The 18,199-nt window shown below is 48.6% G+C and overlaps 1 protein-coding gene across 3 annotated transcripts in view; it reads left to right on the top strand.

Annotated features, from left to right (window-relative positions):
* Positions 1 to 18,199, top strand: part of PIK3R5 (phosphoinositide-3-kinase regulatory subunit 5) — an 82,383-nt gene that overhangs the window by 50,587 nt on the left and 13,597 nt on the right. For all 3 annotated transcript variants that reach the window (XM_082372892.1, XM_082372893.1, XM_082372891.1), the window contains exons 2-6: positions 683 to 798; positions 2,109 to 2,209; positions 4,640 to 4,708; positions 5,515 to 5,653; positions 16,639 to 16,708. In XM_082372892.1, coding sequence (XP_082229018.1) covers positions 696 to 798; positions 2,109 to 2,209; positions 4,640 to 4,708; positions 5,515 to 5,653; positions 16,639 to 16,708 — 482 coding nt within the window. In that variant the 5' untranslated portion in view covers positions 683 to 695. The remainder of the gene's footprint in view (positions 1 to 682; positions 799 to 2,108; positions 2,210 to 4,639; positions 4,709 to 5,514; positions 5,654 to 16,638; positions 16,709 to 18,199) is intronic.

The following is an 18,199-nucleotide window of genomic DNA, read 5'->3' as shown; positions in this document are numbered from 1 at the left end:
AGGGGGTTCTTTGAAAGACCAAGCCAAGCAAGGTCTTTGAATAACTGGTAACATCGCTAAGCCTCAGAGACAGCAAAGAAAAATGGCCAAAGTGGAGGTGAGGGCAGAAAAGGACCAGGGGCCTGTGGCCTGGGCACCCAAGCAGAGGGTGTGGCGGGGCGGAGGTGTTGGCACGTGTGAAGGCAGCCCCTGCCGGGCCCCAGCATCAGAGCCCCCGGCACACTGGCGGGGAGCTCTGTGACCTTGTCAGCAGGAACAGGCTCCCTGGCCATCCCTGAGGGGTGGGGCATGCAGGCCTGGAAATTCAGAGAAAGTCCCCCACGTGATCCTGATTTGTCCTTTGAAGTCCTCCTGCCCAGCACTGGGGTCTGGTCACGCCGCAGGCACTCCCTGGGCTGTTGCAGCCGCTCACCCCTGCCTTGGGGTGGGGGCGAGGGCCGCACCTCTCCACTCCCCCCGCCACCCCTCACTTCCCGTAGCCTGTGCTGTTGGGCCACAGGCGTGCCCCGTCCTGCCGTTCTGAGCGGCACCGCCAGGAGCCCAGGAGCCGGTCCAGCCCTGGAGGCAGCTGGCTGATGGCACCGGCTGTGAGTGCCCGCTGTCTCTGCCAGCTGCCCTGCTAGGCCACGTGCTTCTCGAGTCCGGGGTTCTCCAGGCTGACCAGCGTCTGTCCCCCACGCAGGCGATGACTCAGGATGCAGCCAGGGGCCACGACGTGCACGGAGGACCGCATCCAGCACGCCCTGGAGCGCTGCTTGCACGGGCTCAGCCTCAGCCGCCGCTCCGCCTCCTGGTCAGGTAGGTCCCAGGGGGCCGGGGAGGCGCATCTGGGGCCCAAGGGAGCTTCAGGGGCTGTGGTGAGCACTGGTTCAGGCACGGAACTGGCAGGTTCCGGTTCCAGCCCTGTGTGTGTGACTCCCCGGACCTCACTTGGGCAGGTGCTCAGCGCAGCACCTGATGGAGAGTCGCCCTCGGTGGGTGGCAGTTTCTCCTTTCCCCCATGCTGTCTTCCTCATCCTCCTCATGTGCTAGAAGCGTAGCTCCCTGCAGAAGGTATTGGACCAGCTTAAAAATGCCACACTGCTGATTTCAAAAGGGCAGCTGGGTTTTTATAGACAGTTCTCCCCAGAATTCTCCTGTTTTCCTGGTTTCTGGTTTTCTCCACAGCCCCATCCTCCTCTTCCCCATGGAACAATGGAGAATCTCAGCAGAACTTCAGGGAATAGGAGGCCTCCATGTTCCATGATCCCCAGGACTGAGAAACAGGGGTATCTGCAGGCTGGGGCAGTTGTCTCCAAGGCTGGAGATTAATTTAATAACTCCTTATGCTCATAAAGATTTTCCACATCTCACTTGCCTCCCTGACTACCCCACGAGATAGATACCCATGCTCCTTGAACATAACTGGTTCCTTCCTACCTCAGGACCTTTGCACTTGCTGCCTGGAATTCTTCCCTCAGAACTATGCAGAGCTGGCTCCTTCTCATTCGGGTCTCAACTTAAATGTCACCTCCTCTCAGAGGCTGTCCTTGGCCTCTGGAATTAAGCAGATCTGACTTAAAACTGTCTCTCACTGGCTGTAGGAACTTGTGCAAGTCCCTTAGCCTCTCAGGACTCACCTGCCTTGCCTGTAAAATGAGAAAGTCTGGGGAAGTTACAGAGCGACAAAGCGCTCCTCATAGCTTTCGAGATAGAAGTGAATGGCGCTTCCCTTTCCCGGGCTCCACTGCCCAGCAGTTCCGGGAGGTCCCATGCCTGTTGCAGACTCAGCCTCGTGTCCTGGGGTGGCGATCTCTGCTTCTGTGCCCCTTCCCTGCATCTCGGAGGATGTGGGAAAGCTGGTGCTCTCCAGAGGCACAGGGAGCAGAGTCGTGGCCAGTCCTTGGCTTCTAAGGGAGATCCCAGCCCCTCTCTGTGTCTCTTGAGCCTCCTGTCTATGCAGGAAGAAGAAACTTATCATTATCTTGATGGGGCATAATAGGGTCGAGTGTGTGGATCCAGAATTCCCTGAGACTCTTACTTCAGAAGGGAATGCCCCAGTGCAGCCCCAGGAATTGCCACTTCCCTCCAACCCACAACTGACCCCTGGCCTCTCCCTCCCTTTGCAGCTGGGCTGTGTCTCAACTGCTGGAGCCTGCAGGAGCTGGTGAGCAGGGATCCAGGCCACTTCCTTATCCTCCTGGAGCAGATCCTGCAGAAAACCCGCGAGGTGAGGGCTCGGCCTGGGTTTGAAGGGCAGCGCTGGGATCAGCCTCACAGAGTCGAGAAATAGGTCCCCACAGAATGTCCGTTCTGGGGTGCCTGGACCACCAGGGGGCTTGGTGGAGGCACGGGCAGCCTGAGTTCTCTGCTTCGGTGGTGTTTGTGGATTGAAGGCCTCAGAAAGGGGCGTGGTCCTTTTGCTATGAGCATGTGCTGGGTGAGCCAGGGTCCCGAGTTTAATCTGCTTCCTAAGACAGACATTGCTTGTAAGTCAAGGTGTCGATTACAAGGGAGGGAAGACACGCTACCGAATTCCTTTCCCGCAAAAGACGCAGAAGAACAAAGATGCAAAAGAGAAAACTGATGGGAGAGGTAAACCGAGACCTCCTCTAACAGTTCAGTAAACAGGCTTTTATGACTCCGAAGAGGGATGTGTTTAAAGCTGATCTGGGGGACTTCCCTGGCGGTCCAGTGGTCAGGACTCTGCGCTTCCACTGCCGGGGGCATGGGTTCGATCCCTGGTCGGGGAACTAAGATCCCACATGCCGCGTGGCCGAAAAAATTTTTTTAAAAAAACAAGAAAACAAACCTGACTTGGGCAGGGGTTCCAGAACAGGCACGAGTCCCTAAAGAGAATGGCTCTTTTATGTTTTATTTTTATTTTTAAATACGTGACTGAGTTGGGAAACACATGTCTTTCTCAGATGTCCCTTTACCTCTAAGAAAAAAGTCTTGGTTTATCAAGACACCCAAGGTTTCAATTCTGGCACCACCATTTACCTGGTGCTTTTATACCCTGATCACAAGGAGACCAACTCAGAAGAGCTAAACCACCTCTGAAGTGCTTATCTTATAAACCCAAATATAAAGGAACAACTACTGTATAGCAACAGGGGAGGACTTTATAGAAGGGGCCAAGCAGCAAGTGTACTGGACACATGGTCTATTCAGGACCATGAAGGAGAATTCTATTTGATCCTGCTGCCGTCACCAGGCACAGCAGAGGTGGTGGGGCTTTCTCTGCTTCTTCAACACCCATGAATTCCAGAATGGGTTGGGAGACCACTAGTCTTTTGACCAAAGAATTCTAAATTGTGTCTATACATGCTTGTTTGTGGTGTGGTGGGTGAGCTCTATCAAAGAGATGATTCACAAAAGAATAAATAGAACTTTTAAACAATATGGAAAATGTTGCTTCAGTTATAGTAAAATAAATGTAAATGAAAACCATAATGACACAGCTTTTGCCTAGCAAATTCACAAAAACATTATAATAAGCAATGCAGGGAAGGGTGTAGTGAAATGGCACTTTCATACATACACGGTATTATAAATGGCAAAATTCTTTTGGAAAGAAATTTGGCGATACATTTCGAAGATCATAAATATGTTTATAGTCTTGTATCCACTCATTCCACTTCTTGAGCTCTATCCAAGATAAATAATCCAAATTATAGAAAAAGGAGTGTGCACAAAGATTTTCACTGCACAGCTACTTAAAATAGCAAGAAAATAATCTCAAGTGTCTAAAGCTAATAAATTATGGAGATCTACCAGAAGGAGTATTATATAGGTAATAAAAATGATGGATAGTATCCAAGGGTAGAAACAAAAATTTAATATATTAAAAAATTGCAGGGAATTCCCTGGTGGTCTAGTGGTTAGGACTCAGCACTTTCACTGCTGGGGCCCGGGTTCTGTCCCTGGTTGGGGAACTAAGATCCTGCAAGCCTGCAGAGCCGCCAAAAAAAAAAAATTGCATCGGTAAAATTTATTAAATGGTTTAGGGAAAATTGATTAAACGTTTCCAAAAATATGGAGTGAGATTCCAAATTCATATTCTACAGAACTCTAGGTGGATTAAAGGTTTAAATTTAAGAAAATGAAGCTTCCAAGAAAAGAACAAAAAACATATATGAATATTTACATGAACCTTGCATGCAAAAGCGAAAATCCATAAAGGAAAAAGTTAACACTTGTAATTTACGTACATAAAAAAAAAATCCGTAAAATTCAAAGACCAGCAACAAAGTGGAACACATATTTACAACATAAATAATAGACAAATATATAACTAGGAGGGGGAAAAACATGGTCTTAGAGATGATGTAGCAAAACCGAAATCCATTTATAATATTGTATGTAAAAGACATGAAGCGTAAACATATGCACCCAATGATGACAACTTTGCAGAGGAAAATATACTGAGAAAAATGGTGTAAGGAGAAGTACACTGAAATATTAGTTGTGGCTGAGTTTGGAAGGGGGATGTCGTGGGGTGTTTCTTTTTTTACTTCTATTTTCTAAATGTTTGTCTTGTGATTACATGACTTTTCACTTAAAAAAAAAAAAGAAAAAGAAAAGAAAGGAATAGAGGAGAGGGCAGTGCTCGGTTGTGCACCTGTGACGAGCCTCCCCCCTCCTGTCCCCCGCACAGGTCCAAGAGAAGGGCACCTATGACCTCCTCGCCCCCCTGGCCCTGCTCTTCTCCTCCACTGTCCTCTGTGTAAGTTCCCGGCTGGGCCAGGCTGGGGGAGGCTGGGGAGGGGAGGGAAGAGCAGCCTCCGTGGAGGGGGCAGAGCCCTCACAGCTCAGAGGATAAACACACAGAGAGAGAAACTGTCCACCAGTGACACTTCAGGTGGGTGTCACCCCTCTGATGGCTTCAGATTAGCCATTTGAGAGGCCTCCAGTAACTCCACGTGGACGCCCTCATGCCTGGAGTATCTGGGCACCCACGGAGGGGATGCGGTCACAGCCCTTTCACAAACCACAGGAGAGATTCTGTTAAAGACATGTGATGTCCACCTCCTTTTGTACCGGAGTGGTCAGTTTCCCCCAGTGCCGTCACCCCCTGTTCACCAGACCGGTGGCATCAAATGACTCCAAGTACTACCTTGAGTCAGTCCACTTCAAAGAATAAACATTGGCCTCTCGTGAGGATGTTTAAATAAAGGCGGCTTAGGCACTGAAGACCGTTCCTCGAAAGGAGTGGCAGCAGTGGCACCACTTAGGATGACCTCCAAGGTGACAGCTTTTCAGAGAGGCCCTCTTGTGTATTTGGTAAATTGTTATGTTTGGTGAAAACAAGGCCCCTGTAGTAGAGACATCCTTGGGCACCATCTTGCCCATCTGTAACTCAATTCCTGTGGGTAACTTTCAATTCTGCCTGCCCTCGTCCCGGGACACACTGCTGCCAGGAAATGTGTGCCCTTTGTGGAACATTCCAGAAAGGAGCAGAGTCTGCTCTGGAATATCAGTGAGCTTTATCTCACCCGGACCTCTCTGCTTGCCACTCCCTCTCCATCCCAGACTCCACACTTCCCACCAGACTCAGATCTCCTTCTGAAAGCAGCCAAAACCTACCACCGATTCCTGACCTGGCCCGTTCCTTACTGTAGCATCTGCCAGGAACTGCTCACCTTCATCGATGCTGAACTGAAGGCCCCAGGTAAGTGTTGAGGTGGCACGCACGTGGGGCAGGGACCATGCGGTCAGGAGGTTTCCAGCTTTTCTGAAACTGGGCCTTGGCTATGACCCCCCTCACTTCATATCGTTCAGCTCGTCTCTGCCCGTGGCCTGCTTCACCAGCCTGGAGTCCCTTGTCATGGTTCGAGTACTCCATGTCTGCATCAGCATCAGATGGCTGAAGGCGGCAGCAAACACCGGCAGTAACTCAAGGAGGAACGCCTAGGGGTAGCTGAGCAGGGGTTCAGGGCAAGGAGACCCCACCTCCTGGCCTGTGCCTCTGCTCTGGTTAGCCAGGGGGTCTCTGAGGCTGCCCAGGTCAGACAGAGAAGTCCACACAGTGTTGACAAGAGGCCCGTGTTTGTTCTCTTTACCCCGGAACACGTAGGGGAATGCATGTGTGAGTGGACTCAGTTCCGGCCGGGGAAGGTGGCTGGTACCAGGAATGAACAGGTAGATGGGCACCACGACAAGTGTGGGCAAGGGCCTGGGTACTGTCCAAGTTTTCATATGTGGATTCTGAAAAGGAGTTCCTGAGAAATTGCAGGTGCTATAGCAGACATGAAAATGAGGTCTAACAAAACTATTGTAGAGCCAGAAAAACACAATCCAGTATGATTTACTGAGAGGTGGTCCCATATTAGAGTAATTCATCACATCAGTAGCTCAAAGGAATAAAGTCACACAGACATCCCAGTAGATGCCTCTGAAATGTCTGATAAAATTCAACTTCCATCCATTCCAAATAAAAATATTTAAGGTAAAAAAAAAAACAAGAAATGAAAAAAAAATTCAACATCCATTCCTGATATTCAAAGCCCCTCTAATATGTGGAAACTATTAATATATAGAAGGGTCCTTAATAAGGTAACAACCCACTAGAAGCGTTCCATTATTAAGTCAATAATCTTCCTCTTCGTGCTTGTAGGTATTTTGCCCATGAAAAATAAATAAAGAAAGAAAGAATATTTCTTCTTTCAGGAAGGTAAAATTTTAATTACTTAGAGACCAAACAATTGCTTATCTGTCAGGACTAAGAGAATAACCCAAAGCATTGTCAGACTAGTAATCAGGTAGCCAAGAGCTGTCTTATATAATAGCATCAACCAGTAAGAAAGCATAATGTGGAAAAAAACAATTTGCAATAGCAACTAAAAATATAAGATAAATAAAGAAATGGGAATAACCTACATAGAGAAAACAAACTTTACTGAAGGATAAAAAGTTTAAGAGACATTGCTGGATTGAATCAATATTGTAATAACATCAGGTATTATGGAAATAAATGTAACTGCAGTCAAAAATACCAATAATATTTTTTTAAATTTAACAAAGTCTATTGGACAGAATAAATGCTCTACAGTAGGATTTATTACGTACTTATGTATTCTTAAGGAAGAGTAAGAATGGGATAGTTCTCTACTAGGTCTTTAAAAATACTGTAAGGCTATAGTTATTAAAATAGTACACTGTTGGTATAAGAATAGAAAATTAATGGAACTAAATAAAATAGCAAGGAACAGATTAAATGTATAAAAATGTATTATATGACAAAGCAGCATCCTCAAATCAGTGATGTAAACAATTGGTCATTTATAAATGGTATCATGATAATTGACAGACCAAAAAAAGGAGGGGTTTAAAATTCTATCTCAAAAAAAATTGAGTTCTATTGCAAACATAAAAATAACTTTCAGATGGATTAAATGTTTAAGTGTGGAAATCAAGACCATAAAATTAAAAAAAAAAAAAAAAGACCATAAAAATAATGGAGGAAAAATAGGTTACATGAGCCTAGCTACAAGGATGTTCATTGCTGCATTCTTTTTAATAATCAACCAATTCCAAAAAACTTAAATATTGTACGTAGTTGAATATATCGTAGCAAAGTCATTTGGTGGAATCCTCCTCACTTATTAAAAATGAGATCATAGAAATAAGGTTACTGAGATGAAAAGATGTTGAGTAACGTGTTGAGTAAAAAAGCAGGCTCCCCCAATACTAAGTATGTTGTAATCCCATTTTTTTTTTTTTTTTCTTTTAAATCTGTATATGCACCAGACCCTGTTTAGTATTGGGAGTGTCTAAGTCTCATCATGTGCATTAAATACACACAGGACAGAAGTACCAAATCTTATTCCCTAATAATCCAGGGACCCTAGAAAGCACAGGACTGAAGCTTTATATGAAAATGCCTTTAGAGAGGTTTATGACTTCCTTCCCCAACTGATCATCTGATTTGTCTGCCCAACCAATCAACTGATCTGTTTGCCTAACCAGTCAGCTGATCTGTCTTCCCCCAACCAGTCAGCTGTCCGTTGTTACAGGCACTAAGAGCTGAACAGGCACAGGCTAGGGTAGCCAAAGTCTACCCATTACATGGACTTTACCTCCTGGTAGAGACTTGGGTGGAAGAATTAAGAAATCAGGAAGGCCTTCAGGAGAAGGGGTTGGACTAGGAAAGGTGCTGAGGCACATGGCGAATAGACAAGTCAGGCAACCTAGCTTTCCAAGGCACCCTAAATGAACAAGCCAATTTAAACTCTTTCATTCCCTTGCTCCCCGCTACCCACCCCCCAAACAAACAGATCTAGATCACTTCTGGGCTTCTTGCTGGTGACCAGAATTCCTTTAACAAGAACGCAAAGCTTTTCTTCCTTTCTATAATGAGACGGAAAGGATTTAAAATGCAAATGCCTTGGCAGGACCTTCAGTCTCTACCAAAGATCTAAATGACTTTACTTTGAAATGGGTAAAGGAGAGGTTGTCCTGGGGGAGGGCTGTCTGTCACCTGCGTGCAGGGGGACCGCTTCCCAGTTTCAAGTGGAGCCAGCTGTCTCCCCTCAGCTGGATGCACGCTATGCCTTGAGATGTTTTTGTGGGCAGCTGAGCAGGAACTCAGCTCCCAGCAGCCCCCAGTGAGCAGATGTGGAGCCAAGGGGCGGATACGGGCTGTGGGGAGACCCGGACTCGGGGACGTGGGGTTCTAGGCTTGGGGGACAAGAGCCAGGCAGAGCAGCAACTGGAGATGGAAATGGAGTGAGGGTCCTTGGACTCAGAGCAGGGAGGACTCCTGGCACCCTCATCCCTCACTGCTGAGGGTCTTCCCCTGGGCCTTGCCCCTGGGACCCTGTGAGGGCTCAGGTATGCTGGGGACCGAAGCAAATGCCTGGAGGGGGACGCTCAGGCCAGGCTGCTCATGCCAGGAACGCCTCCTCTTCCAGGGAAAGCAGAACCGAAATAGGAAACCATTAGCTCTTTCTTGTGTCAGAGAGTCATTTTCAAACAGTTAAAAAAAAACCTAGCACTCATACAAATGTATAGCGAGCCTGTGTCAAAACGCATTCAGTTCGTTACTGAGGGGACCAGCAAGGTGGGAGGGCTGGTTTAAAGGAGGATATGAGAAACTGAAATATATTTCTCATCTAAGCCACAAAAAGATGGCAGAATTAGATACAAAATTAGTTAACGTCATATGGGAGAATAAAACATCATACAGGGGAAAAAAACCTTTGAAGTTATCTTTTATAGCGAGCAAAAATTACTCATCTCACATCCACAAGTGAACCTCTAACTTCACAGAACCTGAGCCCTCAGTAATAGCAAGTAGTAAATTAAACCAAATTAGCTCCTTTTACATAACCCTTAAGTGGGCTAGTTAGGAAGTGCTTTGGTGTGATTTTTGTAAAGGCACGTGGTAATAGTTTTGCCTTGTTGCTGAGTAGCTCCATCCCCAGTAACCCCAGCTGAGAGAGGCAATAGGAGGAAGGGAGAGGGGCGGGAATGGAGGCCCTGCGATGAGCTCTTGGGGAGAGGCTGAGGCTGAATCACTTGGTGGTTACCAGTACTTTGTACTAGCCCATCGCCGTTTCAAATCCTGGGGCTGTGGGGCCTTTGGCAAGACATTTAACGTCATAGGAACCTCAGTTTCCTCATCTGTAAAAATGGGAGTATAAGAATGTCTCCCTCTCAGCAGTTTGTGAGGATGAATGCTGGCCTATATTGATTTCCCATTGCTGGGGACAGTAGGGTTTGGGGTGGTATTAGCTTAATAGACGGATCTTGGCCAGGTCACAGGGAGAAGATGACACGGGACCTGGGGAGCTGGGCCCTCCACCCATGGAGCCTTGGGGAGTCAGTTGCCATGGAGATGAGGGAAACAGTTTATCCCACTTTGATGTGGCTGGGTGGCAGAGGAAGCGGGCAGGTTATCAAGCCTGAGGGCCTCCCCCTTCTTCCTGACTCCACCCCCAGTAGGGTCGCCTACTGCCTCCATCTGGGGGTGGCAGGAAACCTCACGTCAGTGCTTCTGGGTCCTGCCCACCACACCCCTCTTGGGTTCAGCCCACATGTTTGTTGAGTATTTACTCTATGCCCACACAGCTGTGCAGACCATAATACTTGTCTGCAGAGAATTGGTCTGTCATCCTGAGGGGTGACAGTGAGCATCATATGTGTGAGTCACTCTGCAGTTTTCAAAGCACCCAAAGCTCCATGATTGCATCTCACCCAGACCACAGCCCTGTGGAGTAAGAGGGAAAAGCAACATTACTCCCATTTTGTGCATGAGACAACCAAGACTCAGAAAAGTTTGATGATTCTTGCTTTAGCTATGAAGTCAAATGTGAGAGAAGGAACATGGGCTTTCAGATAACAAAGACCTGTGCTTTGTCACTTATTAGCTGATGACCTTGGACAGGTTACATAAGCTCTCTGAGCCCCCTTGTCAAAAGTAGAACTGCGTTCATAGCAGCTCTATTTACAGTAGCCAAGACACGGAAGCAACCCAAGTGTCCATCAACAGATGAATGGCTAAAGAAGATGTGATACACACACACACACACACACACACACACACACACACACACACACACACTGGAATATTACTCAGCTATAAAAAAGAATGAAATAATGCCATTTGCAGCAACATGAGTGGACCTAGAGATTATCATACTAAGTGAAGTCAGACAAAGACCAATATCACATGATATCACTTACATGTGGAATCTAAAAAAATGATACAAATGAACTTATTTACAAAACAGAAACGGACCCACAGACATAGAAAACAAACTTATGGTTACCAAAGGGGAAGGGGGTGGGGAGGGATAAATTAGGAGTTTGGAGTTAGCAGATACAAACTACTATATATAAAATAAACAACAAGGATCTACTGTGTAGCACATAGAACTATACGGTATCTTGTAATAACCTATAATGGAAAAGAATCCAAATCACTTTGCTGTACACCTGAAACTAACACCACAGTGTAAACCAACTATATTTCAAGTTAAAAAAATAGGACTGCAATTGTTGGTGATGTTGATGATGAGGAGGATGATGTGATGAGGATGATGATGATGATGAGGATGAGGATGATGATGTTGATGCTGCTGCTGATGGTGTTGATGATGATGATGAGGATGATGAGGATGAGGATGTTGATGATGATGAGGATGATGATGCTGATGATGATGATGTTGATGAGGATGATGATGTTGATGAGGATGAGGATGATGATGAGGAGGAGGAGGAGGATGTTGATGATGATGATGATGATGTTGATGCTGCTGCTGCTGATGGTGTTGACGATGATGATGATGATGTTGATGATAATGATGATGTTGATGAGGAGGATGATGAGGAGGAGGAGGAGGATGTTGATGATAATGATGATGAGGATGAGGATGATGAGGATGATGATGATGATGTTGATGAGGATGAGGATGAGGATGATGAGGATGATGATAATAATGTTGATGAGGATGATGCTGATGATAATGATGATGAGGATGTTGATGAGGAGGAGGATGTTGATGGCAGTGATGGCGTTGGTTGCCTTCACTGAGGGCTGACAGTGCATTCAGCACTGCTAAGGGTCAGTGTCATCTATCCTCAGAACATCCCCCTGGGGAGTTACTATTATTCCCATCTTTCAGGCGATGAAAGTGAAGGCCAGACAGTTTAGCTGGCCCATGGTCACATAGCTAACAAGAGTTCTACCACTTGAACTCATGTCCATTTGATTCCAGAAACCATATTCTTTGACTCCAAACACCACATTCTCATGTTCACATGAAGCTGTGTTTCTACCAAGAGGCATAGGCAGGGGATTGTGTGTGGTGAAAGGCCCTGGGCGGTCCCAGCTGGTGAGCACTCTCCCCCCTTGGGCAACTTCTCCTGCCCTTTTTCCTTTCTCTGAGCACGTGCCCACCCTTTGACCTCCTTTCAAAGCAGGAACAAACCTGGATTAGTCAGTTTTGTCTCTCAGCTGGTGGCAGGTGAATTCTGAATGTTCTTCAGTGGCAGTATGTTTCTCTGGGACATGACTGATCAAAGAATTTGCATTTTATACTTTTTATCTGTGATTATGGAATGAAAGGTTTACACCCCTTGAAAGAACATCACACGTCATTGGCTGTAGGTGGGCCTCTGTGCCGTCATTACAGAATGAACACTCTGACGCCAGATGCGTGGGGTTCCCCCACACACCCACCAAACAGTTCTCCAGGCCCCAGCTGGGCATCCAGCGATTCAGTTCAGTTCTGACCCAAACTACCTGGAGTTTGGCAGACCGTACGGGCTAAGGGCTCAGGCCACAGACCACCCCCATTTCAGATACCAAGTTCCTTACTTCTGACTGTCCAGCTATAAATCGGGGGTTCCCATGACCTCCTCCTCAGGTTCTTTAATTTGCTAGAATGGCTCACAGAGCTCAGGAAAACACTTTACTTCCATTGACTGATTTGTTATAAAGGATATGATAAAAGATACAGGTGAATAGCCAGATGAAGAAGTACATAGGGCAAGGTCCGGAAAGGTCCTTAGTGTAGGATCTTCTGTCCCTGTGGTGTTGTGGTGCATGACCCTCATGGCACATGGATGCACTCACCTACCCAGAAGCTCTCCCAACCCCATAGCTTGAGGTTTTTATGGAGGTTCTATTATGGAGGCATGATCAATTAAATCTTGGCCATTGGTGGTTAACTCAACCTCCAGCTCCTCCTAGAGGGAGGAGGGGAAGGCAATCACGTGGTTGGCTCCTTCAGGCAACCAGCCCCCATCTAGAAGCTACCTCGGGGCCCACCAAGAGCCACCTCATTGGCATAAACTCAGGTCTGGTTTAAGGGGGCTCGTTGTGAATAACAAAAGATGCTCCTCTCACTCGTAATCACTCACTTTCCTCAGGAAAACAAGTTTTAGGAGCTCTGTCTGAGGAACTGGGATGAAGACCACATATATGTTTCTTATCATATCACAATATCACAGGGAGGTTTGAGGAAAAGAGTGGAGGGCACCTCTTCCAGAAATCACAGGCTGTGATTGGTTAGGACTTAGCCAGCTGCCTATAACAGCCCACAATAACAGTGGCTTAAACTCATAAGGGTTTGTTTTTCTCTTACATTAAAAAAAATCTGGAAGAAGGCAGTCCAGGGTTGACACAGTGGTCCCACGAACATTCTGGACCAGCCTCCTCCCATCTTTCTGCTCCACCATCCTTAACAGGAAACATCGTCCTCAAGTCACTTCATGGTCAAAGATGGCTGCTGGAGCTCTGGCCATCATGCCCCTATTCCAGTTAACAGAAAGGAAGAAGTGAGGGGGGGTTGCAAAGAGGGGTCTTCCAGAGGCACCACCCAACTCCTTCTGCAAGGGCGGTTGAGAAGTGTGATTTATCAACCGGGCACATCGCCCCGTGTCCCGTTGGTGAAGAAGGGGGTGGGTGTTGGGTAGATGCCCAGAAGTCTCTACCACGTGTGACTTACTAGTAAGAGGGGCTGGAAGGCCTGGACTGGTCCTGTTGGGTGACTGTCAGCAGGGTGCTGAGAGGGCTGGGGCGGCAGGCCTCGCCTCACCCACCCCCAGGCCTGGAGACTGTGCCAGGCTGAGGCCTCGTCCATCCCACGGGCTGTTCCAGGGGGTCACTGCAGCATATGTCTTTTTTTTTTTTTTTTTTTTACATTGGCCTATTTATGCCAAGAACCAAATCCCCTCTGTGTGCGTGTAGTTCTGCCCAGTGGTTTCCTTCCCCTGTGTTTTCCTCTCGCCTTCCTGACCTGGCTCAGGCCACATCCCTTCCCACCCTCCACATCCTCCCCGCCCTGGATTTATTCACACCTGAGGCCGCGCCTCACCTTCCTGCCCAGGGCCTGCCGAGGCCTCACGGCCTGAGTCCCCGATCCCCGCAGACTCTCTAGAGCCCAGGCCCGTCGCAGAGATGAAGGTCAGGAAACTGCTGCCCAGGGGACCCCAGAAGGGAGGAAAGCATAAGAGGAAGCCAGCTGTTGGGAGGGTTTGTGTCGGGGTCCGGTGCGGGTCAGGAGAGGAACACAGCATGGTCTCCTAGGCTGGGACTGAAATGCAGCTAAGGCGGGGCCTCTCCTGTCTCGTGCTGGCCCTGAGGACTCCGTGGAATCGTGGCGCTCACCTTCTCAGGGGAAGACAGCCAGCAGACCCGGACAACGTTCTTGTTGCCCGCCGCACGGATGCCCAGGCACCATGTCATGCCCTCAGCGTGGACGTTCTGTAAGAGTGTCGTCAGTGTGGTACCAGCTCCTGCTCGGTGGCACCAGGGTGATTGTCACGCATCCTCTGTCTTCCTAGTCGGCTGTCCTGTGCAGAATGGCCATTTCTAGTCACCACTCTAAAAAAGGGAAAGGGGGGGGAGGGATAAATTAGGAGTTTGGGATTAACAGATGCACACTACTATATATATAACAGATAACCAACAAGGACCTACTGTATAGCACAGGGAACCATAGTCAATATCTCGTAATAACCTATAATGGAAAAGAATCTGAAAAAGAATAGGTAGATATATATATGTATAATTGAATCACTTTGCTGTACACCTGAAACTAACACAACATTGTAAATCAACTATACTTCCATCAAAAATAAAATAAATAAAATAATTTTAAAAATTAAGAGGGGAAGCTCAGGTGGGTAAACAAAGCTCAGTTACAAAGGGGCTCACGTGCCTGGGCAAGGCGTGTGAACTTCACCATGGCTGCCCACCATCGGCTCCCAACTGCCAGGACCCATCCCTCGCCCGTATGAGGGGGCCCTTTCCATTGCCTACGTATTAGGACCTGACACGGAACCGCCTAGGACCCATCCCTTGCCCGTGTGAGGGGGCCCTTTCCATTGCCTACGTATTAGGACCTGACACGGAACCGCCTAGGTGGGTTTTTTGTTCAGCCCTTTGGGCCAGCCTTGGTCTAAGAAAGCCAGTCCCAGAAAAGTGTTCCCGTCTGCCGAGATGCCCAGGGTAGGAGGGGTGAAGGTCAAAGGGAGAGAGGCGCCCAATGCCCTGAGGTTCCCCAATAAGTGGAGGTCCGTTATCAAGAGAAGCCAAGGAGTGGGGGGATTTGATGGTTGTCTTTGGGAGAGGGGTAGAGAGTTTCAGCGGATGCCGCTGGAATCCGGGCTGTTCAGCACCGGCCAACCAGCTCTGGAAACAGCGCCCTCTGGGTCCCCCACTAATACAACAAAATCAGGCAAACAGCAGCTCCCAGCGCTAATGATGCCATCATCCCCAAATGAGACCATTAAAGCATCCTAAGATGCGCAGGTGGAGAGATAGAGGAGGTTAGAGAATGTTCCTCGTCGTGGAGACTAAAGGGAAGAGCAGGCTTCAAGGAGAAAGTGGCCAACAGTAGCCCCGGGAGTGTGGCCCCGGCCTGGCCTGCGTTTACGGCGTCAGAAATGGGGCGGGGCCGGCAGCGGGTCAGCAGGGCGTGGGTTACCCGTTAAAAACATCAGATGGTAAAAGAAAAGTGTGGACGGGTCAAGAGAAGACTTTGCTCTCTGTGTCTTTTGGGGGTCGGGGAGATTGGGGGGAAGGGAGACCCGGGGTGCTGGAGACACTCCTGCAGCACTTTGTTGGGAGTTGAAGGGGCAACGAGGGGACTTTTCTCTGTCATGTCTGTGAGCGGCCACCAGATGGCGTCCTGAGTCCTGATAGTAATCCCTGTTTCAGGGACTTTCCTGTCAAAATAGACATAACATTAACATCTAAACATGTGACAATTACATGGAAGACACACCAAATGAAAGGCCCCCAAAGCAGAGCAATTAGGCCCTAAGTTGGAATACCATAAATTGGAAATGTTCGGCCATTCACTAAACAAAAGTCACGGCCCTTCTGTTTACAGCCGTCTCTAACCCCAGCCTTGGCTTTGATTCCTCCAAGGGGCTGCCTTTCTGCTCCCAGCTCACACCCGGCCCACACCTGGCAGGGCCCCTGTGACGATGTCCAAGCTCTAACAAGGAGGCTGCCTGCCCCCCGAATCCCAGCCTCATCAGTGAGCAGCGCGAGCTATTGTGTGACAGCCTCACCGTAGCTGACGCAGAACTGAATACGTACTTTTACAGCTACGGAATTGAGTCAAGTTGCAGGGAAAAAGGGAAAAGTTTGGCTAGTTTCTTCTCCGCACATTTGAATCAGAGGTGACAGAGAGGTGGATGAGGCCAGAGAGGAAGGCGGGGAGGGGGTCTTTGGTGCAGAGGCTCAGCCCTAGAGAGGGACAGCGCCAGGCAGGCCCACGGGCCCCCCGAGAGCATGTGGGAAGCGGAGCCGGGAGGCTGAGGGGGAGGCTGGGGGCTGGCCGGAGCTGAGGCTGAGCTGAGGGGTGCTTGGCGCACCCACTGCAGGAGGTCACCCGGGACCCGGGGAGGTCTGCAGGGAGAGAACCAGGACCAGCTGGAGAGCAGGAGACCCAGCCGCTTCAGGGGCCTCGGTCTCCTCCCAGGGTGCCCTGCCCCGCAGTCTCTGAAGAGTGAAGCTTTGCAGGGCGGGTGGGGCCTGGGAATCAGACTGTTAAAGACCCTGGTGGCAATGGGCCTAATCTGCCCCTTGTCCTGTCCCTCATCCGTGAACTCCCAGCCAGATTCTCCAGTGCCAGGCTCCTGAAGGAACAGGTAAGTCCGTGAACTGTTTTTTTGTTTTTGTTCTTTTGGCCACAGGAATCTCCTACCAGCGACTGGTGAGGGCCGAGCAGGGCCTGTCCACTAGGAGTCATCGCAGCTCCACTGTGTGAGTGCTCTTGGGGAGGGAGGAGTTTGGGGGGGGTGGTCGTGTTTTGTGCACAGCCTCTTTTTTCAGGGCTAAGGGTCTTTCATCAGATTCCTAAATGGGTCTGAGACTTAAAAAAAAAAAAAAGGAAAAGGTTAAAACCACCTGCCTTGATTGTGCCAGGTGCTGCATGAACATACATTACCTTACTTTACCCCCATTTTTCAGATGAGGAAACTGAAGGTCAGAGAGGCCAAGTAACTTCCCCAAGGACAGTCAGCTAGTAAGTGTCTGAGTCAGGATTTGAGCCTCAGACTTCCTCAAAAGCTGAGGCTCTTCTATAATGTCTTTCTGCCTGTTATTAAAACAGCATTTTTCCAAACTTTTTTGACTGGGACCTACAATAAAAAATGCATTTTATATGAAAGCCTGTGTACACACACACACACACACACACACAGCTGAGACAAGTTTTAGGAAATGAAAGTCACCCTCTCCCAAGGATGAGCTCTGATCTCTTCTAGTCTATTTCACTTAAAAGGCTGTTCTGGTTGTGAATCCCTGAAGTGATTTCATTACCCACTCTTGGGTCCCCGCCTGTTGGAAAGCATTAGAGAGGAAGCCTCCATTCCAAGGACCCTCTGGCAAGCCTCCAAGCACGTGGGTGCCTGGAGACCCCAGCCTCCACCAGCTCAGAAGTTCTAGTCACCCCAGGCCCCTCCTCATCCTCAGCCTCAGGGGTTCACAGCACATTCACTGAGCAAACATTGGTTGAGTTCCTTCTCGGTAAAAACAAACAAAAAGCTAGTGGTAGATTTTGAGAGAGACAGAAAGGGCATAAAAAATGTCTTGTAAATGTTGGCTTAGTAAGTAACAAGGATCCTGCCAGAGGGCTGAGGCAGGTGAACGGTGGATTGTCGCCAACGCCCTTCAAGGTACTTCCTGAGCCCCCGGCACTGCTGCAGGCATCACTGCATCATCCAAGCCTTTTGTTAACCCTGCAAGAAAGGTATTTTTAGATCAGGAAACTGAGGCACGGACAGGTCCGTAGAAAGAGCTTTGAGCAGAGAGTCTCACTTTGGTTTTCTGTAGGTTGGGAACAGGCGTGCAGAGGAGGTGCAAGTGGTGAGGGCCCGGGTGTGGCTGGCCTGGTCCTGTATACAGTGGAGCTCAATGCATGTCCATGAGGGGATGATCCAGCAGTCGGTGAAGGAGGAGGTCCCTCAGTGAGGGACCGTTTACTTGAGCCCGATCCCTTTTTCTTACAAATAGAGAAATCAAAATGAGTTCCTCCCTAAACCCTGGGAACTCTGACAGAGCCTGGTCCCATTCCTGAGCCCTGGCCACAGGGCCGGCTCTGGGACCTCTGTCCACAGACACTGGCAGGAAGGCCACCTGCCTGGTGCTTCTTGGCACTGGGTTTAAACACAGCACGCACGGATTTGTGAGAGAACGAGAGCAAGTGTGAGCAGTTCATACTAAAAGCCTTTACAGGTATAAAACCGCGATGGC

This window comes from Balaenoptera borealis (assembly GCF_965194805.1).
Source record: "Balaenoptera borealis genome assembly, chromosome: 20".
Taxonomy (NCBI): Eukaryota; Metazoa; Chordata; class Mammalia; order Artiodactyla; family Balaenopteridae; genus Balaenoptera; species Balaenoptera borealis.
This window is presented reverse-complemented; position numbering and strand designations above follow the sequence as displayed.